The sequence below is a fragment of the Blennius ocellaris genome, assembly GCF_963422515.1.
Source record: "Blennius ocellaris genome assembly, chromosome: 11".
Taxonomy (NCBI): domain Eukaryota; kingdom Metazoa; phylum Chordata; class Actinopteri; order Blenniiformes; family Blenniidae; genus Blennius; species Blennius ocellaris.
The window spans coordinates 2,320,222-2,344,215 of NC_137660.1; the positions used below are offsets into that span (position 1 = coordinate 2,320,222).

The 23,994-nt window shown below is 45.5% G+C and overlaps 1 protein-coding gene across 1 annotated transcript; it reads right to left on the reverse strand.

Moving 5' to 3' along the window:
• Window positions 1-900: 900 nt before the first annotated feature.
• LOC308136600 (bromodomain-containing protein 1-like) lies at window positions 901-23,144 on the reverse strand. The gene is made up of 11 exons (XM_080505010.1): window positions 22,893-23,144; window positions 17,277-18,662; window positions 15,619-15,775; window positions 15,401-15,529; window positions 13,963-14,091; window positions 12,581-12,893; window positions 9,784-10,530; window positions 7,235-7,367; window positions 5,885-6,015; window positions 1,846-2,000; window positions 901-1,045 (listed from the first exon to the last, which is right to left on the reverse strand). The coding sequence occupies exons 2-11, from the start codon at window positions 18,653-18,655 to the stop codon at window positions 1,031-1,033; spliced, it is 3,288 nt and encodes a 1,095-aa protein (XP_080361136.1). The 5' UTR covers window positions 18,656-18,662; window positions 22,893-23,144; the 3' UTR covers window positions 901-1,030.
• Window positions 23,145-23,994: the final 850 nt, after the last annotated feature.

The following is a 23,994-nucleotide window of genomic DNA, read 5'->3' on the forward strand; positions in this document are numbered from 1 at the left end:
TTTGCCGTACCGTACCCTCCCACTCCGCACTGCGGTGGAACAGCGGCTTTAAATCTGAGTGGGAACATTTGTGATTCGTTTTTTGAGCAACTTTTGGGGCCTTAACAACATTGTTTTGATGGGTCTGACTTCCTGGTTGTACCTGATACTGGGAGTTGCGCCAGACTCGGAAATGGGACTTTCCGAGTCATAGCTTTCCAAGATCCCAGCTACGGGAACGCTCTTCTTCCTTTCAGGCCCCGTTTTCAAAATGTTTCAAGTGAAAATGCATTGGTTTTGGTTTTTCTTTCAGGAAGTTTTCACTTTTGTTCAGCAACGTTTTGACAATGACGTGTATTTACACAGGAACGCTGAAAATGATGTCATCAGCTGTTGGTTGTTTTTGTAATGAAACCACACACACACACACACACACACACACACACACACACACACACACACACACACACACACACACACACACACACACACACACACACACACACACACACACACACACACACACACACACACACACACACACACACACACACACACAGCAGCGGTGCATGCACGGGGTCAGAGGTCAGGCGCTCTGACACATTCAACAGGCGGAACTACTTGAGTTCCTCATTTTCATCCCGTCTGTTTCTCCTCCACACTCGCTAACCGAGTCATTGCATAGCTTCTTGGATAAAACAAGGCGGCCGTCACGAGCTACAGTATTCTCAGATGGGGGGGGGGGGGGGGGGGGGGAGGGCTTGTCCAGTTTGCAGGAAAATGTACAAATAAAAAAAAAAAGGTAAACATGAAGATGTGTGTGTATTTTTTGTGCGTATGAAGCCTGTGTCGCCAGATGTGGTGGGAGGGGCTTCAGCCCGTGGCTACCGGACCACCGCTCCGTGGCGCCGCCTCTCCGCCGATGAGGCTCAGGTGGCTCATGGCTCGGTCGAAGGCGAGCCGCACAGTTTTACGCAGCGAGGAGCCGCGAGCCTCCCTCAGCTTGTTTGTGTCCAGCAGGGCGTCCACCCCGAACGGAGCCATCTTAGATTTAGGAAGCCATTGCCTTCGGGGAGACAGAGAGAGGAATCCTGGGGTGAGTCGCAGCTCTTCTCATCTCGCCTCCTTCAGGAGGGAACTGGCAACGAGAAGCCCAGTCTCGTCTTCAATGTGTGCTTTTATCGCTGGGCCTCGTTGACGTAAATTGTCAGAATGAGAGTAAAGTATCTATCGGGTCTTAATTAAAACTTGTATTTAATCTCCAGAGACATTAGTGGCCAGAAAGCCTTTAAAGAAGATGTATGCCATCGAGCTCCTGTAATATCAGATCAATGTTTTATAGGGTTCATACACTTTTATAATGATTTTCCATCGAATGTCTACACACACACACGTGTGTGCACAGTTTATCAACACAGCTTTGAGTTACAGTAAAAAATAAATGGTAGCTTTTATTCATACCAAACTGAACACTGAAACATTTACCCATTTAATCCATGAATTACTGACTCACTCTACAATGTCAGTCATCCCATCTCCCCTTTTGTTAATCTCTTTTTATCACAGAAAGATCAATGTGTTCTTGAGGTTCAATCACGTTTATTGTCATTCTCTTTACAAAAACTATGTGGCCACGTAGCCATGCAGCACGGCTCGGAGTAAAACCTCCCTGACCCTCTGAGCAGTTAAACGACTGGGCCGCATGGTCCCAACTCTACTGCTCCAAATGTCTCTGGCCTGTCAGTTGCTGGTGTTGTACGAGCCATGTTTCTCCTCCTCTTGATATTCAGTTAGAACATAATTGGGGGCCACTGGCTCATTTAGATTGTTGGCGATCGGGTCGTAGTCGGGCGGTTGGTTGCTCACCAGCTGCGCCTGCTGTCGAAGAAGTGGACGAGGAAGAGTTTCTCTGCGGACCGGAACTGCATCCGCTCTCCGAGCCTGAGAACGTCCAGCGGCGGTTGGGGAAGCTCCACGCCGTGGTGTCGGCACGCTGTCCTCCGAGGCCTGGGCTCCATGATCTGGGGGAGGGAAGGATGAGACGGAGAGAGAGAGAGAGAGGATGGGACACTGAGTGAGGCCAGTTTCTGAGGCGTTCCGGGGGGGGTGTTGGTGTATCCTGGCGGCGCCAGCTGCACGGAGAAGCCCTCATTCAGAGACACACGCATGCAAGAGGCCGAGTGGAGCCCTCAAGCGCTCGACTCTCCACACACGCCAACCAGTCCGAGTGATCGGCCAGCCGGAAGCTCCCGCATGGCTATGGAGGCACAAATCACGAGCTACGGCACGGACAATGGAGAGGTGGGGGTGGGATGGCTGGATGATTGACACTCACTCACCAGGGCGGGGAAGGAGGGATATCCACTACATTTAGCCCAAACTAGTTTAAGAGGCTCCAGAACAAATGGAGAAGCAGCCGTGGGCTTCCACACCGCTACAGGAACAACGACAAGCAAGTTATGAAGGGTTCACTGCAACAGAGAGCACAACTGGTCTGAACACACACCATGCCCGCACAGGAGAGAACACACACACACACACACACACACACACACACACACACACACACACACACACACACACACACACACACACACACACACACACACACACACACACACACACACACACACACACACACACACACACACACACACACACACACACACACACACACACACACACACACACACACACACGTGTATATTGTAAGAACGAGTGTGTTGAATTTCTGATCACAGCTGCAGTGTCTCAGCGCTGCCCTGTAATGCTGACCCTGTGCAGCGGGGGGCGGTGTTGAGTCAAACATCAAGCGCACAGCTTCACTGTTTGAGGTTCAGCAGTTTGTGCGAGCAAATTCCTTCACGTCTTCCTGTTTCTGGTGAGTTAATGACAATGATATAAAACACTACAAACATCTGTCTGAAGGGGTTTGTATTTGTTCTAGAAATCATTATTCAGAACATACAATCATTAAAAAAATTTGTATTTGTTACAAAATGGTTGATTTATACTTTAAAGGTATAGTAGAGGATTTTCTTCTTCCGGGTGGATCATCAAAATAACTGGTCCTCCCAATTGTCAATCATTCTGGTGATATATGACGTAAGGCCGTCGTACGTGCTCGTCCCTGCAGCTCACTCCACACGGTCCTCATCATGCCGCTGGCCGACCCCACGCATTATTCTCGGACATTTTTACACAGTTTCACCCCCTCTGGTGCAAATCTTCTTGTAAAGTGAGCTTGTGTGAGCGATGCCGACTTGTGACTTGTAAACAGAGCGTGCACGAGGAGAACTGGGCTCGTCACGTCTCTCGCACGCGTTTTAGTAGGCGTTCCGTCTCGGGAGCAGGTAGAGCGTTGCGCATGCGCATTTTTTTCAAACGGTGGAGAGGGCGGTTCTTTCCTAAAATTCCTGAAAATCCTCCTGCATACCTTTAAACAAAAACTTGAGTTTTTTCCATAATTAGTTTATAATTTCTCAGTGATATCTAATGAGAATTTTTTCGAGACAGAAATTCCAGCTATAAATCATGAAACGTGTAACATTTAGGTCAATTCTCAATAAGTGTCACATTTGCAGTGGAAATTTGTTATGTGTGTAACTTCTGATAGATCTGAACTGTATTCTAAAAAAAGAAGCCCTATAGTGAAACTTCTGAGTGTTTTCCCTTTAAAAGGGTTGAGGATGTCAATATTTCATGTTTGGACCAAGTATCAAACAAACAGAATCTAAAGCAGGCCTGGGTCCTGGACGACTCTGGATTTCCTCCTGTCAAGATAACTTCAGGAATTAACCCTGCGTTTTCCGTACTGCATCGCTCCCTCACTTTTCCTTTTGTTAAATTACAAAAACACTTTAATTAGATTGAGGTTCGTTTGACATAAGCGTGAACTGAAACAAAGAATAAGAAGAAAAAACAATAAAGTATCTCATTCAGTGAAACAACGGTTCCATATTGCTGGAAATACAGCCACCGATTGGTCCAGTTAAACCTCTGAGGGGGAGGAGTCAGACTGAGGCAGGAAGGGGAGGAGCTTCTGAGCGAGGATCCAGAGAAAACACGCGCGCGCGCGCGCACACACACACACACACACACACACACACACACACACACACACACACACACACACACACACACACACACACACACACACACACACACACACACACACACACACACACACACACACACACACACACACACACACACACACACACACACACACACACACACACACACACACCCTTCCATGCTCCTCTTGCAGCTGCAAAGACAATGAGGCTGATGTCAAATTACAAGCTATTCTAATGCAGCTCCACATAAATAATCAAGCCAACGAGGCTGAAGTTAAATTAAATGGACTTTGTTTGTCATTCTATTCGTGAAGCGTGAACATAATGAGCTGGCTCCATAAAGTAAAAGCCAGCTGGACAACGAGGTGTTACAATTACATACAAGTAACATACTTTCAAAGACCTGGGGCCATGGTGAGGAGGCTGGGGTTAAATTACAAGCCTGCGCTGCTGCACCATGGCATTGCAAAATCAGTTCCAGAATATTCTAAACAATTATGAGCCTGGTGTGAAATTACAAGAACTGGATGGATCACGTTGATAATATAGGATGAGTGCAGACTTAAGAGTGTGAATCCTGAGCAACTACTCTGTTGGTCCCCACTCGGCCTCAAAACCACTGGATGGGAAACGTAAAGTAAACCCAGAGCAGTGAAGAAGCTCTGCCCGCCATGTTTCTGCCGTTATAAAGTTAAAGTGAGTGATCACAGCGCCGTGCCGTCCGATTATATTGTCCAATGAATTAATATAGTACAATCTAACAAAGTCACGCATTAACATGTCAGCAATTTTCTGGCTTTTTAACCTGGTGAATGTGTTTTAATTCTTCGTATTTTTAGGAAATAACAGTTCCGGTATGGCAACTCTGCATATTTCCTCCAGGTGTGTGTGTGTGGTTGGTCAGAGGCTGCAAACTCCTCCCACTACAGGTGAACACACACTGATCCTTAAGGGAAACACTGGGGTGAACTGGTGAGTTTAGAACCTGTTTGGTGTAAATGCTCATCAGGATCACACACATCTGGCTGAGTTCAGCCAGGAAATAGAGAGAGAGCGTGGATGTGTTCATCATGGGTCGTAGCGGCACTGCCTTCATTTCATTCAGTGTTTGTGGACTGCGTTCAATCAGGTGGGGGCCAGGGCCTTTCTGAGAGGCAGCCTGTGACACTAAAGAAACACTTAAACATGTGAAGTTGATGTCTTAAATAACTGATCTCTTCTTGAAACCGACTTATGATACAGGTTTGTAGCTGTTTTGGTGCGTGACGACCTCACAACGAAAACAAAGCTGTGATGCATCATGGAGACCTAGTTTGTGTACAGAGGAAAGGAGGCACACACACACACACACACACACACACACACACACACACACACACACACACACACACACACACACACACACACACACACACACACACACACACACACACACACACACACACACACACACACACACACACACACACACACACACACACACACGCACACGCACACAGATACGATACCTGCAGTGTCCAGATTGGCGTCGTACAACGTTACACTGAACTATGAATCACATGAGCTGAAACAGAGCGACTGAATGGAGATTGTTTGTTCGTGGCCTTGAAGACGAGCCACCGTCTCTGAAGCCACAAAGAAAATAGTTCCCTCTTGGCATTTCTACCCTCTCTGAGCCGGGTCCAAACAAACACACGAAGAGGACTGTACAGTAAGGAGGGACACTGTGAAGAGGTGGGGGTCCAAACCCAGGGTCGGCCTGCAAACACACATACGACCACACACACACTCATCTGACGAGGGCGGAGCCACACTGCTCTGCTCACCGGAGGAGATCTTGGCAGCTTTGCTGAACTCGCCGTTCTCAATGCAGGTCATCAGAGTGCTCTTGTCGTCCACGGTGCTCCGCCGAGCCGCCGCCGGTCGTCCTTTTGTGCTTTTAGACACAATGACGGTGCTGAAGGAGACAGAAGGGATCATTTAAACATTAACGTCTGGGAAGAATATCTTCCTATGACATCTGGTCATTGGATTCTATCGTCGGTAAAAATACTTGTAAGTCATTTATTTAGGACCCGTTTGCAACGTTTCAAGTAAAAGGGCATCGTTTTAGCCTTGTTATTTCATTAATTTTTGTATTTGTATGGCAATGTTTTGAAAATTATGTTTTCGTGTTGTGCAAGTAGAGGGAGCAGTTTGGTTTTGTAATGAAACTACACAAACGTGCAGCAGAAAACAATCCGCTCTAAACATCAACACTGGGAGAACACAGACATTGGAGTGGACACACCACCAACCTGGATTGTTATTATGGTGACTGTCAAAATAAAACCACCAAGCTGGATTGTTATTACGGTGACTGTCAAAATAAAACTACCAAGTCCAGGAGAATATGGACTGGGAGTCATGACACCACAGAGGAAAAATTTTTCTGACCGTCTCTACTGAGCATGTGCAGAACTAGTTACTATGGCCGTGGTGCACATGAGCAATAGGAGCATTTCAGAATAGTTGCATCTTCCTCGTTTACATGGAGACTGAATGGGAGCCTTTTCAAAAAGTTCCAACTTGGGAGCTGCCTGCAAAAAGTTGCACTGAGCCTCGCTGTTGTGTAAACCGACACCCCGAAATGCTGCGAAAGCCCTGGAATTTCCCTTGAAAATGTCATGTGTAAATGGTTTTACAATTTCCCCACTCTGGTACCCGTGTTCAAAAAAACCTGTTTTCGCGCTTTTAAAAGCGCCTCATGTGGATGATTGGAAAAAAATAGCTTGTTTCAGTGAACCAGGTTCCTGGTGGGGACGGCCCCTAAGTAATACGTAAAACATCCACCTGCCTTTCACATCGACTCACCACCCATCACCCTAAACTGGATGGAACGGAATTGAAGGTTGGAACTATTTACTTCCCCCTTCAGAGTAAAAACACACAAATAATCCCACTGAAACAGCAAAGTTCCAGAAAAGTTTTCCCCCCGTTTCCACAGAGCGGGGGGGGGGAGGGTTAATAAATCTGTTTTAAGAGGCTCTGAACACTGTTGTTGTGTAATCAGACCCCAAAACCCAACAAAGGCTCTCTATTTTCATGTGAAAACGTTTGTGTAAACAGATTCTAAAACACAGTTAATAATAATAATAAAAAAAGAGTTTGTCAGTCATGTTTCCTCTTGTGGTCACCTGGTGCTGCAGAGGATGCTTCCACTAGAAGAGATGCTGGACTCTGATGCACAGCGGCGGCGCGGCTCCAGGGGGCGGGGCAGTTGCGTGACCACCTCTTCCTCCTCCTCCACCACGAAGCCATTCGCCATTCCTAAAGAGGAAACCATCAAATACGGACAATGGATCTTCTTGGAGTCGCCGTGCAGCCGAGACGTTGGTCCTCGCTGTACCTCACCTGACAGTCAGACACCTGCTGTCGCTTCATTTCAGAAACAAACCGACACTATGACAACTGATCGACTCAGCTTTGAGTTTGCTTCTAATGAAAAACTTCGTGAAGACACTGCATTGTGAATGTGAAGCGAGAGGAAAGGAATCTATCAGAGCAGCTCAAAAGGAAGTAGAGATATTGGTTGTACAGATCAACTGTTTGATCAGAAAAGAAAAGTCAGAATGGGGAACGTCCATCCAAACCTCAATAAGTCACGTATGACAGAAAGAATCTCATGTTTATCTCTATAGAGTGAGATCCAATCCACTTGTATTTAAATACATATTGTACTAAATCGTGCCGTGTTATACAATCTCTCAGGTTTCATGAGGGGAAAGCTGCAACATTGAACTGAACGTTTGAGTATCAGCCTGTTGTCTGCACTGATTTGTTCCATCAATCTAAATGTGGTTCAATCAGGTACTTAAATAATTGTTTGTGGCACGTCTAATGGTGCTGCAGGTCCAGAGCCCTGTGAAGCTGGACTGGATGCAGCAGTGGTTGTTCTCAGAAAACATTATGCCAGTGTGTTTTATGGTTTAGGCTTCATTTCGGAGCCGTTGTATTATCGTGTATGGAATGAAATGTTGAAATGAAATTGAAATGTTCTTGACCAGGAAATTGATCAATCCAAATATTTCTAACATAACAACATCTTCAAAAGGTATACGTCACTGATTCTGTAGAGCTGGGACAAAACCGTTTAATTCACACTATATTATTTAGTTATGTATTTCTGGAAAGAAAAGTCTTTGCTATTTAATCATGTAAAAGAACAGGTTCAAGATAAAAAAAACAAAAAACGATTTGTTTGATTAATAAACATTTCCCCATTGAATTGAATTTGTGTCGACTCCGTCACACGCTAAGAAGTAAACTATTTTAATTCTTTCAGGCCAACAAGGATCTAAAATCCTTAATTATGTTGTGATACGGTTTAGTTACTCTGATGTGTAATAAAATACATCATGTAAACCTAAGTTATGATTTCACACTATTCTGAAAAAGCTTTCTAAATATCTTGGCTCTGAAACTGGTCCTTGATTCCTTTATAACGCAAAACAACATAAACTGAAGAAAGAATGCACACATCCTCACCTCCACTCAACTCTAGAGGCCATTAAGGTCGCCATTACAAGTTACAAGATCCGGATGAAAACTTTATAAGATACGTCGATTCTAAAAGGTTCAACCTGATGGTGGCGCTAGAGGTCAACTCACTCATAGATTTCATTTCGAAGGGGTTATTTATGTATTCTACAATAAACAAAGTGCCTGACACAAAAGGTTGGTCATGGCAATCATTTCCTGGAGGCTGATTGACCCTGAGGGTAAAACCATGTTGTTGAAGAAAATGTGCGAGCATTTTGAACCTGTTTTTAAAAGAATTAGGCAGTTTTACTCTTTGTACTTAACGAAAGAAACTAAATTCCAAGTGTCAATTACGGTGTTTCATTTTCATTGGACCCCTGCAGAGGAATGGGAGCAGAGACTTCGACTGGGGTCCCAGAAAGGTTAAAGGTCGCAGCACAGGAAGTTCACCTGATAGTCCTCTGGCTAGTTTATGTTAACACTTCATTATTTGTTCTAATGCCTTTCTTTCATTTCTTTTAAAGCTTTAACAGATTTCGTTTATGAATATATTTCTTATGTCTTTGAATATGTTTTCTTTGGGTTTTGCCTTGCTTTGCCTTACAATACTCTATAGTATTGTGTCGCTAATGAAAGATTTGTACACAAACTATTGTATTTTGCCATTTGCCTTGTACTTTTGCTTGTCACTTGTTAAGACTGAACCTGCTCTGCCAACACTGGTATTTTTTACTATAGTAGGTTTATTGTACTTTATTCTACACTTTGCCCCCCCCCCCCCCCCCCCCCCCCCCCCCATCATAGTTTCATTTCCTTGTATTTCATCTTACTGTATATTTTGCTCCCCATCGAACTTATTATACTTTATTATAGTCTGTGATTTTTATCTTGTTTTTTAGTCCTATTTTATTTTATTTTACTTATTATTACTTCTACTGTAAATACTTTTGGCCCTTAGGGTTCTTGATAGTCATTGTATATAAGAACCTGTAAGTTATTCTTATCTAACTGTTTGCACATTTCTTGTCTTTCCTACTCATGAGTCCTTAAGAGCTGAATGGAACAAGTACATTTCTCCTTTGTGATCAATAAAGGCTTATCGTATCTTATCTTATCGTGCCATTTGTGGTTAAAACGTATGAACATTTCAGTGCCGACATCAGGAGCGGTCCATTTACAATCTCACACTGTAACAGCCAATCACCTGTCCCGAGGCGTTTGATGGGCAACTCCTTGTCCTCCTCACTGTCGGCGCTGCTGCTGCGAGTTCTCTTCTTGGGCAGGAGGAGCGTCTCCAGCCTGGGGATGACCACGGACAGGAAGGTTTTGGTGCCCAGCGGTGACTGCGGGGCCCCGGCGGGGGGGTCTGCGTTCTTTGCCGGTTTCTGCGGACTGGCACTCTTGGACTTGCGGAAGAGAAGGCTGCTGCGTCGGTTGCAGTTGACGGAGGCTTCCACGTGGAGGTCGCCATTGGGGAGCGGCGGCTCGGGGGCGTGGCCGTTGGGGGTGCCCGGCCGCTCTGAGGTAGATGTGTTGGTGTCGCCGTCCAGCTCCATGGGTACCTGGTCTGAAAGGGATTTGAGAGGAAGTGGCTCCGAGTCCGACGGCGAGGTGAAGGGCTGTAACGATGGCGGAGGTAAAGACTTGTCGCCGGTGGGTGTGCGGAGGCCCGCTGGAGGTCCGGGTGCAGGATTCTGGTCCGACTCGGCGGCGAGGTCCGACTCCGACGATGGAAGCGGCGACGGTGGTGGTGGTGGCGGTGGTGGGAGGGACTTCTTCAGGCTGATTTCACTGCGGACCTCCATGATGGTCTTCTTGAGGAGTTTGAGTCTCTTGCTGCGGGACGGGCTGTGCTTCATCGCCACGCTCAGGTCCAGCTTCTCCAGGAGCTCCTTCAGCTGGTCCTCCAGAGGAGTCAGCTGGCGGTAAGTCGGGGTCAGCAGCCGGTCCACTGAAAACAAAACAAAACAAATGACACCGACTCTACATTACCTTCAGATTTACTTTTTCTACTGGGATTACACACAAAATACAGGTTCCCACTGGCCGGCCACTTAGTTGAGTGTTAACCGGTTAATGCAAATAACTAATCTGCCCATCAGCAAAAGGAACTGAATGTTTTGATCTGCTGAAGTTCAAAACCAACAGGAGGATGAAGGATGAAGTGAAACCATGTCACATACAGAAACTGCTGATCTGCTGGGATTTTCACACACAATTATATCCAGGGTTCACAGAGAACGGTGCGGAGAAAACAAAACAGCAACAGTTATCTGAAGCAAAATGCAACGTTGACGCCAGTGTTCAGAGGAGAGTGGGCTGAGAGGTGAAGGATGATAGAAAGATCTGCAGAGGAGCATCTATGAGCCTTTCCAACCGGTTGAAGCTTAAAGTCCTAGTGAAATTAAAATTCGACCTCCAAAACACTCTGTTGTTGCTTCTAGAGACATTTTTTATGCTAACTGGTCCAAGGGTAAAATGTTAAAACATGGCGATCTGTGAGAAAATAGCCGATAAACGTCGCTATTTCCTCTGCTGGGCGGAGCTTCTGACAATAATAGAGTGACATCACGAGTTGTGCACACGCCCAAGTTGTGTTTACATTATGGAGGATCAGAGTTTTGACCACGAAGAGGCTGAATTTAACCATATTTCATCATCATGGTCATTTCAAAGCCAGTGATTGATGAAGAAGACACAGAAGGTGGTTCTGCCATCGGTGACCCCGTCTGGAACATGTTTGAGGAAGCAGAAGACGCTTCGTCCTCCATTTGTCCTCGTCTCCTCGCCTCAGCAGCCGCCACTTTTCACCTTTGAGGCTTTGAGGCTCCTGACTGTTGGCAGAACGACCGGCTTCCTGGATCATGTCGAAGCGCTTTTCCCACTGCGCGGAATCACTGAAGATGAGTCCAGGTACTACTTGATCGCCTGCTAGCCGCCCGAGCTAGCGGTTAGCGGTTAGCCGCGCGAGCTAATGGCTCGCCGCTCCCGCCGCCTGTGCTCCTTTTCTCCTCTCTCGGTCTCTTCCAGACTCAATCTTTCATCAAGGCTCATAAAACGCCGACTATAACTTCAAAACACTGTTAAAACTTGGATATTTAAGAGGAAACAAGCCGATATAAACACAACAGATCAAGATCTGCACAACTCTTGACGTCACGCCCATGAAGAAGGATTCCCCCGACTTCCTCGGCTGGAGATTCAAAATTCAAATAACTTTGTTATGCGACAACAGTGGTGGGGCAGAGTCGGAGGAACCTTAGAAGTAGTACCACAACTATCGTTTTTTGCAAAGTCGTGTTTTACATTTAACTAGGACTTTAAGCTGATGAAGACGACACCGGACGTCTCTGTTGTCAGCCAACAACAGGAAACTGAGGCCACAGCTCACGCTGGACCAGAGACAGTCGGAGGAGTCTCCATTCTTGTAGAAGTGAGTCAAAACACCATGAAAGCCTGGATCCATCCATTCAGCTGTCAATGTTTTAAGACCACAGTGAACTGGCATCCGATGGACTTTCAGTCCAAAAGAGCTCCGTCGGAAGGTAGAACCAGGAGATCTCCATCATGGACGTTTGCGGAGAAATGTGTAACTAATGTGTGATGCTGGTAGATCATAGAATGATTTTCATTATAAGGCAACATGAGAAAGGAAAAAAATCTCAATCCAAAAACTGTAAAATGATCTTCTCCACAGAGGAGCGGCTGCTTTACAGCCAACAAGATACAACACCATTTCAAGCAAACCTTGAAGTAATCCAGGTTATGATGAACAAACTTCTGGTAAACTGTGAAATCTATGTGTGTGTGTAAATATTAGCATGTGTGACGTGACATGAAAACAATGTATGGCTCTGCTCAATAGACATTAAAAGTAAACAATGACGGCAGAACAATCACCGTAAAAAAGCTCTTGACGTCAATCAGAAGCATGGCGGGATCACTTCTCAGCACAGGATTCAGTGTGTATGGTTTATTGAGCAATGCTTGGCTCCACTCACCCTCGTCCCAGGTGAAGGGCTTGGGCGCCTCCAGTTTGGGGGATTCAGGCAGGTGCAGCCCGCTGGGGAAGTCAAAGCCGATCCTCTCGGCCTCTCTGCGGGCGCGGCGCAGGATGGTCCCCCCGTTGTCCTGCATCCTCTGAGCCACTTTGTAGAAGAACGTGTCCTTGGAGTTGTACGACATGCAGTTGGAGATTATGAGGTTGAAGTCGGCCTCGAAGTCGTCCAGGTTTCTATACTCATGGGCGTCAATGCGTTTCCTCATGGAGGAGAAGTCCATGGGGGTCTTGATGTGGTCCAGGTAATCGGGTACCTGCAGAAAGCGGGAGGGTTCCAAACGAGACACGTGAGCCGCTGCAGACTGCTTGTTTCAGAAGGAACATCACTGATAACCGAACTCAGTGTTTTTCAACCTTTTTGAGCCAAGACACACTTTTTTGTTTGGAAAAATCTGGAGTCACACCACCACCCGAAAATGTTAAAATGTGAAACTCTGCAGCCTCTATTAACATTATAAAGTCTTTCTCATCAATGTTTTATCAACAGGAATCAAATAAATACAGAAAAAAGTATTTTAAATTTGTTTTTTTTAATAGTGCCTCCCTCAGTGTGAAACCTGGACCTGATGGATGAAGAGCTGAGATCCTGGTTTTCAAAAACTTCTCCATCACTGTCACTGACACAGTACTTTGATACAAGATGGTAGCAGGAGGTGGAGATGAACCACACTGACGTCTGTCACTTTACATTTCACCGGCAAAGTTCTGTGCTGCCCTCTAGTGGTGAAGAGTATTTATACATGATTACTCTGCAACACACTGCCCTCTAGTGGTGAAGAGTATTGTAGCATCACGGAGTTGGTCGCTGCAGGGCATGATGGGAGTTCAGGTTATGTGTTGCCGGAGGTTATTGAGGGTTATTGTCGGGGTTGTTGTGTGTTGGTTTGTGCTTGTGTTGTGTTTTTGTTCCTCGGTTCAGATCGTTCATTATTTCCTCTAGTTTGGTTTGTTGGATGTTGGTGATCAACCATGAGTGAGAAATGTGTTGTGTGGAGTCTCATCCTGTTGTGAAGTTCTGGTTGTGAGTGTTCATGTCAAAATAAAAGCCTCTGGTGTTCAGCTGGCAGAATAGAATTTAGACTCGGAGCAATTCTTCCGTGGCGCTCGCCACAGTATTTATACTAGATTACTCTGCACACTGCTCTGACAGTGGCTGAGAGAGTAAATGGTTTTTTTTTAGAAAAAATGTGGAATTGGATTATTTCCCACGGCACACCTGACTATATCTCGCGGAACACCAGTGTGCCACGGCGCAGTGGTTGAAAAACACTGGTCAAACTCATTCTTGTTAATACAAAAAGAAAAAGAAAAAGGGATCCGGACCTCCTTGGTGTTCACGGGCTGCGCAAAGATGCTGTAGTGGTCCTTCTCCTGCAGCTGCTTGAGCACCGCTCGGAGCAGGATGTTGAAGGGGGTCAGCTGAACCTCCAACACAGACTGCTGCAGCTTCATCTGACGGGTAAACATCAGGCGAGATCAACACACAAGAGCAGAGCAGAGAAAACGGGATCTACGTTTCCATTCATGTCCCATTTTAGGGAATGTTTTCAATTAAAAACGGAAAGCTTTGGTTGCGCTTTGGGTGTTTGTTTACATGACATCAGTGCTCAGAGCCAAGGAGAACGCAACGTTTTGAAAACGGTTGCCAAGGTGGAACTCTTTGAAAACCCTTTGACTCCATCTCTGTGGAAATGCAACTTTTCAAAAATGCACCATCATGCGCACCACGGCTGCAGCAAATGCTTCTTTTTCACAGATGGAAAACAACGAGTGTCGCCGTCGTGTCATGACTCCCAGCCCAAGTTTTCTTGTGACTTGGGAGTTTAATAGTTGAGTCACCTGTAATTTCTCTTATGTGGCACAGATCAGTGCTGCTTTTTGATCATGTAACATGGAAAACATGTTAAAATACATCATACATGCATTCAGACATATTGAGACGGGATACAGGCCTCACTCAGAAATAAAGCACACCTGTAGCAGGTATGTGCCAACGTGGCCATAGTGTAATGACGATTATAGGATTTTTTTTTTTAACACTGCATCTAATCGTCATCAAATCTGTGACCATCTAGCTTATTTTTTGCATAAACAGAAAACACGGTAAATGAATGAGAAGCATGGAGGTCATTCAACAGAAGATGAGAGATGAGGAGGGAAATCAGACACAGTGGTCAGTTGAGGCAATCACATGCCTCCTCAGTATTTAGGGAGAAAAACGCACAATGTCCATCAGAAGCAATCAAAGCCCTTTTCCTCCTGCGATGTTTGTGAACTTCTCCGGCACGTTAGCGTCAAACATATGTCATCATCTTTTTTGGGGCTCTGCAGTTAAAGCTTGGTTCAGGAGTCCAAGTCCAATATTTCCAACATTGTAATCACATGAATCAGATGAGTTACGTCATAAAATATGTGCAACTGCACGGTAAAAAAAAGGATTCAGAGTGCAAATGGGATCCCGACTTGAAGCCTTATAGCATAATATATTATTATACAGGACTATATCCTGGTTGTCTGTTCATACGAATGTGCACTCACCATTGTTAATGTTTATAGTGGCCAGTTCTCCGCACATGCGTGGAATATTTTTACACTGAATTTATTTCAATATTGAAAAAAATCCCAAGCAAAAAAATATGCCGTGCTTGAAATGTGATGGCTTTTAAAATTCAATGTCTGATGATGATTTTGAGGGTAAGAAATACTCAGAGCTAGAATCTCAAATTGAAACTCTGATGGCACAGATATCCTTCCATCATACCTCCTCTCTTTTCAGCTTCTCTCTTTTCCTGATGAGCTCCAGCAGAAGGCGTGCTCGCTCCAGGTCGTGGCGGAGGCGGTGCCACTCTTTCAGCTGCTCCTTCAGTGCTTTGTTGGTCTCCTTACGGTCCTGCTGGGGCGCAACACAAAACAGCAACGTCAACATGAGTTTAAAAGAGCAAGAGTGAGGGAGTGAGGGATGGCGTGAGACGCGCTGACCATCTGCTTGGCCTTGGCCGGCTGAGGGTTGGCCTGCAGCCGGCGGATCAGCGGAACGTTGTTCCTCGACTGCCTCTTCAGCACCCAGTAGCTCAGCACCCGCTCAACAAACAGACGCTTCCTCTGGACCGCCACCTGGTTCAGGATCGTGTTAAAACTGAAACACACAAACCATAATCAGGGATATGATCACTCCAGCGCAGAAGGCTCACTACGACGGAAACGCCCGTCTGCTGGAGACCATGTGGAAATCAACCAGCAAACCTCACACATATTCTGGGACTCTTCATCACACAACACTGGACAGACATTCATGGAACACTGCAGGAAGTTCTTAACTGGACATTTGCCTTTGAAATGAAAACTATGTTTTTTGGATGTGAACCACAGAACTGGGAACAAAAAGATAAGTGTTTACTTGGTGCCTTGCTGGTAGCAAGCAGAACAACTAGAACTAAGAAATGGTTCTCCTTGGACAGACCAACTTTAACATTATGGTGGGAAACCACAGTGGAAATCTATAGGAGGGAAGAGTTGACTGGTTGGTTCATGATAAACATGGCTGGTTAATGATAAACATGGCTGGTTCATGATAAACATGACTGGTTCATGATAAACATGGCTGGTTCATGATAAACATGGCTGGTTACTGATAAACATGGTTGGTTAATGATAAACATGGCTGGTTCATGATAAACATGGCTGGTTACTGATAAACATGGCTGGTTACTGATAAACATGGTTGGTTAATGATAAACATGGCTGGTTAATGATAAACATGGCTGGTTAATGATAAACATGGCTGGTTAATGATAAACATGGCTGGTTAATGATAAACATGGCTGGTTCATGATAAACATGGCTGGTTACTGATAAACATGGCTGGTTAATGATAAACATGGCTGGTTCATGATAAACATGGCTGGTTCATGATAAACATGGCTGGTTCATGATAAACATGGCTGGTTCATGATAAACATGGTTGGTTAATGATAAACATGGTTGGTTAATGATAAACATGGCTGGTTCATGATAAACATGGCTGGTTCATGATAAACATGGCTGGTTAATGATAAACATGGCTGGTTCATGATAAACATGGCTGGTTCATGATAAACATGGCTGGTTCATGATAAACATGGCTGGTTAATGATAAACATGGCTGGTTAATGATAAACATGGCTGGTTCATGATAAACATGGCTGGTTACTGATAAACATGGCTGGTTAATGATAAACATGGCTGGTTAATGATAAACATGGCTGGTTAATGATAAACATGGCTGGTTAATGATAAACATGGCTGGTTTGACGCATGTTGGGGTAAGAGGGCGACACACACCAATGCAAAAAGGCCCAATTCCATACTCAGAATGTAGACTATAGTTAGTCTTTCTTTTTCTCTCTCATCTTTATTGTTGATATCTTTTCTTTAATTGACAATTAATTGACAATTAATTGACAATTAATTGACAATTAATTGTTATCTACTGGTCACTCCGTGTTCTACAATGTTCTGTAAGTTTTACTGTGTCAAAATATAAAAACTCATAAATAAAGAATTTAAAAAAACCTGAAACACAAGGGAGGAGGAGAGGACACTGACACCAGCGGACTGGACTTGCCCCCATGTGGACCGTGTCTGTTGTGCGTTCTCACCTTGAGGCAGTGATACTTGGCCCGGAGTTGGTGGGCGTCTCGGGCGGCGGTTGCGACTCGGGCTCGGCTCTCTTGTTCTTCTTCTTTTGCCAGCCCTTGGCCCGGGACTTCCCCCGCTTCTCCCTACTCTTGTGGCAGGCTCCGTTCTTGGGGTGCGGATCCTCGTAGATGTTGAGCGGCCGCCGGTCGCAGCCTTCAGGCGTGTGGCTGCAGCAGTAGGAGGTTTTTTTCACGGAGAAGGTGGCGACGCCTGAAGAGGTCACCTCCTTCACGGGCTCCATCTTCATGAAGAGGCCAGCTTTCTGGGCGCAGCTCACGTGGAAGGCGGTGTAACAGTTGATCTTGTCGCACTGGATGCACGCCCCAGCGCCTTTGGCCTTGCACAGGTAGCAGGTTAGCTTCCAGCGTGCCGGCGGGATGTTGCGGACGCCGTCTATGGGCTCGATGAACACCGTGTCGGAGAAGCCGACTTCGGGGACCCACAGGGCGCACGCCACGTGGCCCCAGCGGTCGTCGTCGGTCTTCTTCAGGGCCCCGCCCCGGTTGGGACAGAAGACGCACTCGGCCGCCCGCGACGGGCACTGCAGGCAATGGCGACACAGCCACTGGCCCTCGGGGATGTACGGCACGCCGTAGCACTCCTGGTGCACGGCGATGTTGCAGGAGTCACAGAAAAGGATGACGTTGCTGTCTGCCCCATCTCCGTCCATGCAGATGCAGCACACGGCGTCCTCGTCCACCATGGACTGCAAGTCGTTTTGACCCTGCGTGGCCAAGTACGACTCTTTCTCGAAGCGGTCCATGAGGAACTCAAACAGATTGTGCGACACCTGGCTGACGCCCTCGCTTCTCCTTTTCTCGTTAATGAGCTCCAGCCACGCGAAGTCCTCCTCGTCCATGTCGTACTCCACCTCCTCGTCCAGCTCCTCCGCTGTCCTCTCAGTGTACTTGTAATAAGCCACTGGCCTCTTGGGCACAACCGGGAGGTTGTATTCAACCGTCCTAACCTTGGGCTCTAACAGGCCGCCCGTGCCGGCGCCACCGTGTGCGGCGCTGCCACCGTGGGAAGTGGTGAGCGCAGCGTTCTTCTTCTGCTGGTTGATTTTGAGGCGCACCGAGCGCACCAGGACCTGCTGGGGCTTCTCATTGTTCTCCTTGTTGCTGTTACACTCCAGAATCTCCTGCGCTGTGGGGTCGTCGTCCATGATGACGTCCAGCTTGTCGTAGATGCTGAGCCGGTGCACCCTGCCGTCCACCTCCAGCTCCACTATCCGCTGAGCCTGCGCATATGTCAGTGTCTCCCGGTTGGGCGACGGCTTTATGGGCGAGGACTCCCTCTTCAAGACTGCTGGGCGGTGATTTCGGCCTTTCTTCTTCATGCTTACACTGCCAGCAAAAAACAAACAACACAGATTTATCTCTGTTAATCATTACCCAAATAAAGCTGAAGTTGGGGTTTTTTCCCAGATATTTCAATATTTCTGTACCGTATTTGTCAGTTCATACAACTGGGCCACAAGAACATGTTTTTAAAGCAAAGATGTCAACACAGCAGTGTATGTGTACCTGTTCACAACTGACAGAGGGAGAGCTACAGCTCATCAATCAGAGAGTGAAACTTCCTTCTCGGCTGTGATTATCAATCGTGTGTCTGCAGTTGAAGGGATGAACTATTGTTTTTCTTTCTGATGGAGGTTGTGCAAAATGTGCAGGAGGGTGAGGGAGATCAAACCTTGGTCAATGTTTTTCTGAGAACTTATTATACTGAAAGCTTAATGCGAGGGCTGCTCAATTAATCGAATTTTAATCGTGATTCCGATTTTGGTTCCAGATGATCTCAAAATTCATGTAATCGAGGAAAAGCGATCATGTTGTAGAGCCGATGAACGGGATTCGGAGGTGGTGTGTTCAGCAAGGAACTTTCTCTCCAACATGAGAGCAGCGCCACACGTCACTACACTGGAAACACCGCCTCTCTACAAAATAAAGTTCCCCACTGTGGTGATCAGTTTAATGCAATTCACCCAGTTACTGTGGGGTGATGGGGAACTTTATTTTGTAGAGGTTTCCAAGCAGAAGTAGTTCTGTTGTTCCACAGTGTGTGAAGCTCCGTTGGACAGACGAGAGGAAAAAAGAGAGAAAAGAAAAGCGTTTCAGAGAAGAGTGTTGGAATGGAGGATAAAGTTTGGAGTTCCTTGCTGAACACGTCGCCTCGACACCTCCACTCTTTTATTTTGCACCAATTTATCAAAGTATTTATGTTCAATTTATTTATTGACGTACATCCATCTCTTGTATTATATTTATTTTTTGTTTTCAAAAGATTGAGTGCAGTACAACAGTTAATTTTTTACTACTACATTACAAGATATTTTTATATACGTATTTAAGGAGAGTTTTTTTTTTAAACATGTTCAGACATAACTATGTCACTAATCGTGATTTAAATACTGCCCAAAATAATTGTGATTATGATTTTGTCTATAACCAAGCAGCCCTACTGAACGCTGACTCTATGAAGCCAATGTGAGCCTTATGTTAGACACACAGCACCAGTGTTTCACCACCAACTATAGGATCACTGTCAGATTCAATTGAAAGCCACAAATTAAGTCGTCTTGATTTCAGGATAAAATAAAGAATTTTAAGAGACGATATAGGCTGGTTCCTTTGGTGCAAGCTTCGTAGCCTTTGGTTAGAACATGCCGGGCACACTGCGCTGCATTATCCCTATAAATTTGGCGAGTCAATGTGCAGACGTCTTATTCGTCATTACGTATCAGGAAGAAGCAGCCTCGTTGTGACTTCAATTTAAGGTCAATTGTGCTCATCCAGTCTGTCAAAAAGAATAAATCAATGTAGAATCACACAGGAGAGGTTGTGCTGACAAAAAATAAATAAATATTCAAGTTAAACAGCTTTAAATAGTGAAATATAAAAGGTGTAATCAAAAGTAGTGAAAACAGAAAACTAGCCTGCAGACCCTAAAGGGTTGAAGTATGAGAAGCGCTCTGTTGATGAAGACAGATTAGTAAAATGAGAACAGAGTAGATCTTAATCTTGACCATCTTCATGGGGAATTGCAAGGAGTTTAAGAGTCCTACAAGAGCCTGCAGCTTCCAAGCAGTCTTATTTATGCATCGAAGTACAACACGACTGGTAAGAATGACACGATATTTCTTTAAAGACAGACCGTCAGAATCGTCAAGCTTAACGAGATTCTTCCCCGTGGTAAAGGTTAATTAATGGAAATGGAGAGCACTGCTTCCATCATACCTTCATGTGAAAACACAAAACTTCCCTTGCATTTCAGGGGTCTGTTTAGAAGACCACGGTTACTGGAGCCACTGAAAAAAACACTCAGACTGTCTCAGTGGAAACGGGAAAACACGACTTTCTGAAACTCTGCAACTGTGCGTGCACACCATGGCCATAGCAAATAGTTCTTCTCCACACACTCAGTCGAGACAATCAGAACAATGTTTCCTCCGTGGTGTCGTGACTCCCAGTCCATATTCTTCTGGACTTGGTACTTTTATTTTGACAGTTGCTGTTATAACAATCCAACTTGGTAGCTTGTACACTCAAATGTCTACGTCCCTTTGTAATATTTATTGTTCTCTGCATGTGTGTGTTGTTTCAAAATCAAGCACACACTAACGACCCAGCATGAAAACTACATTGTTTTCAGTGTTTCTGCCATTTTGGTGTAAACAGGGCCTCAGTTTAGAAGCGTTGTGATGAGCACGTCTGACCACCGGTTGCAGACATTGGACGATGACCATGTTGTCTGTTTGTTGTAAAGATGGGAATGCTCTCATCTCCAAAACCTCTTCAGCCATTTTCACCAGGCCTGTTCAACATTGAAGCAATTTGGATTTTTTGGAAAACTTCAACACCTCAATGCGGACAGACACAAGAATTTTCTTAATTCTGTAACATCATCCACAATCATCAAGCAGGCCAAACTACATACATTTATGAGCTGAACTTATCTTCATTTGGAAGGTTTAAAAGTTTCTGCATCTCCAGAAAAATGACACTTAGAGTCCTGCATTTGTATGTTGTCTGACCATAAATAGCGTTTTCCAGAGGTTTCATATCAAAGACATCACGATGTAGATGAGGTTCCAGTGCTAAAAATCTGTATAAAGACAGTAATCAGGTCAAGTGTGGAAAACTTGCACATACATTAGCGTTGAAGTATTTTGTTGTGGCCAACTCACACGTCCATGGTACGCTTTGGGCCTGTTCAGGACTGTCGTTGATTCGGATACATGTGGTGAGCCTCGACTCAGACGGTTTACATTTGTCTCCATCATGCGTTTCTGGGCGAACGACTTGAGGTCAGATTGTACTACTTCCTCTGCAATACTTCCGGCGCACAGTTATGAGACATCCAGCGCCGGACAGTATTCTCTGCCCAGACCACGATAAGGCGCAGTGTCTCTGCAGACCCCCAGACTCTGACATCTATGCTCTTTGCCAGAGTTTCCTTGAAAAGTTATAAAGACATCATGTGCCCTCATGGCGTTTATGTATTGTCCTGCGACATCAGCACACATGCTGTTTACACCACAGAGTGTGATCCCGAGGTGGTCATATGCATCGCTGACCGCCTCAGAAGCTGGTCTGAGTGAAAGGGCTTTGGTGCCTGTGCACACTTGGTGACTTGTGATTGGATCACCCGGAATCCATGCAAACACCAGGTTTGAACGGTCTATCCTACAGTCCATACACCAGTCCTCAGTAAGTTCATTTGGCTCGCAGATGTTTTCCATTCAATTGAAATGAGTATTCTTAGCATGTTCACTTGGGAAAATCTGTGGCTCCAGAACAGTTCCAGCTATAAAAATGTTTGTGTGTACTGAACTATGAAGAATATTTGCGAAAGCAGTCAACGCATCCCCCAAACAAAACACTGATGGGTGTTTCAGTTTTGTGTGTATCTGTTATACTAATGAATCTGTGCTGTGTGACAGACTTCCTCTCTACCTTACAACCACATCTGTGTCTTCCAGCACTTCAGTTGCAGCTCCTGTGTGTTTGTGTACCTTCAGTGTGTCTGTTTGCTGATAGCAGTGTGAGGGGCGGACACTTCACGGGATGAATGAAGGAAATGCCCGGAGACCTCCCGGACACCGCGCCGGCTCCAGAGGCCCTCCTCTGTGTGCAGCCAGCCCGGCTGAAGTCGCTTCTTGTCGCATACTGACAACTACCAGCGGCTGCAGCTCGTCGGTCTTCGACCCTACATGTTAGCTCGAACTAACCGAATTATAACCTTCATCTGAGGACTGCTTCAGAGTCCGGGACCACACGGGGGGGGGGTCAGTGTAAGCGAAGAGGACCCGCAGGGACCCCGGAGCCCGGCGGCGGCCTTGCGGTGGCTCGCTAAACGCATTAGGACACTCCGTCCACAACCCGGCTACCGTTAGCCTGCTAGCCCTGCACTGTGCGGAGGGGGAGGAAATATGGCGACCAGCACAACAAGAAACTACCTCCAGCAGAAAAGTTCTCTTTTCCCCAGAGCAACTCGGGCTGGTTGAGGGTTCCACACCTTCCAGACTGCAGGACGTGGATGTTAAAGTGTCGTGGAGAGAGCGCGGCGGAACTCACCGGGGTATTCTTACGAATTCAGCTTATAAAAACAGCAGCAATGGCGGCGCGGCCTGCGGAGCGAAGCGGTAGTTAAATCCACATTCAGTCTGCTGCTCCACCGGCGGCCGCGGCTCGCTCCAAACCGAGTCAAAGCTGAGCGGGTGCGGCAGGGATCCAGGGCGACGGGACGGGGTACGCGGGGGAAGAAAGGGTAAACGGGTTAAGGGCAAGAACAAGCAGTTTCAGAGTGGAGTCACGGCGGATGGCCGAGCTTCTCTTCCCCCACAACAATGCGGTGGTGTGAGGCGTAGCGTCGTGACGTCACCGCGCACGAGCGAAGACCAGGAAGTTGTTTTTTTCATTCGTTTGTGAAAAGGAGGCTGAAAAAACAAACCAGTGAACCCCGTCTGAAACGCTTCACACAGTTTATAATGTAATGTAATGTAATATAATGTAATGTAATGTAATGTAATGTAATGTGATATGATATGATATGATATGATATGATATGATATGATATGATATGATATGATATAATATAATATAATATAATAGTGATTTGAGTTATGATCATTATGACCTCTGGTTAAATGAAAATAGTAAGAATGGCTAATCTTTTTCAAAAGTTGTCAAATTTTGACATCTGGGCTGGAATTTCATGATTTTATAAGGGAGTTTCTAAAGTAAAGAACAGAAAAAGGTTTTATTAGGATCTTTAACTTTTTCGAAATGTTGCATCCATGAACACACTGCATGTTTTCTATCGTTTTCTATTACAATTATAACACCATACAGATATATTCTTTACATTTGTATTGTTGGTCATGCATTAATCGATTACATCTGCGTAGTAACACTTTGTTTGCATTGTTTGCTGTATTAAATTTCCCTTTCTATTTCCTTTTGCTTCCCCTTTCCAATTCTCCTCCTGTGATTTTGTAGTTGATTATTTGCTCTTTTTAATAGAATTTAGCCATTGAGAATTTTGTGTTTATTCTTGTATAAACAAAAAAAATGGATTTAGTATAATTATACATAAAAAGAAAAAAAAACTGAGATCACAAATAACCTGCATCAACTTTTCTGAGGCACAATCAAAGATGGATCCAGAGTTGTCAAC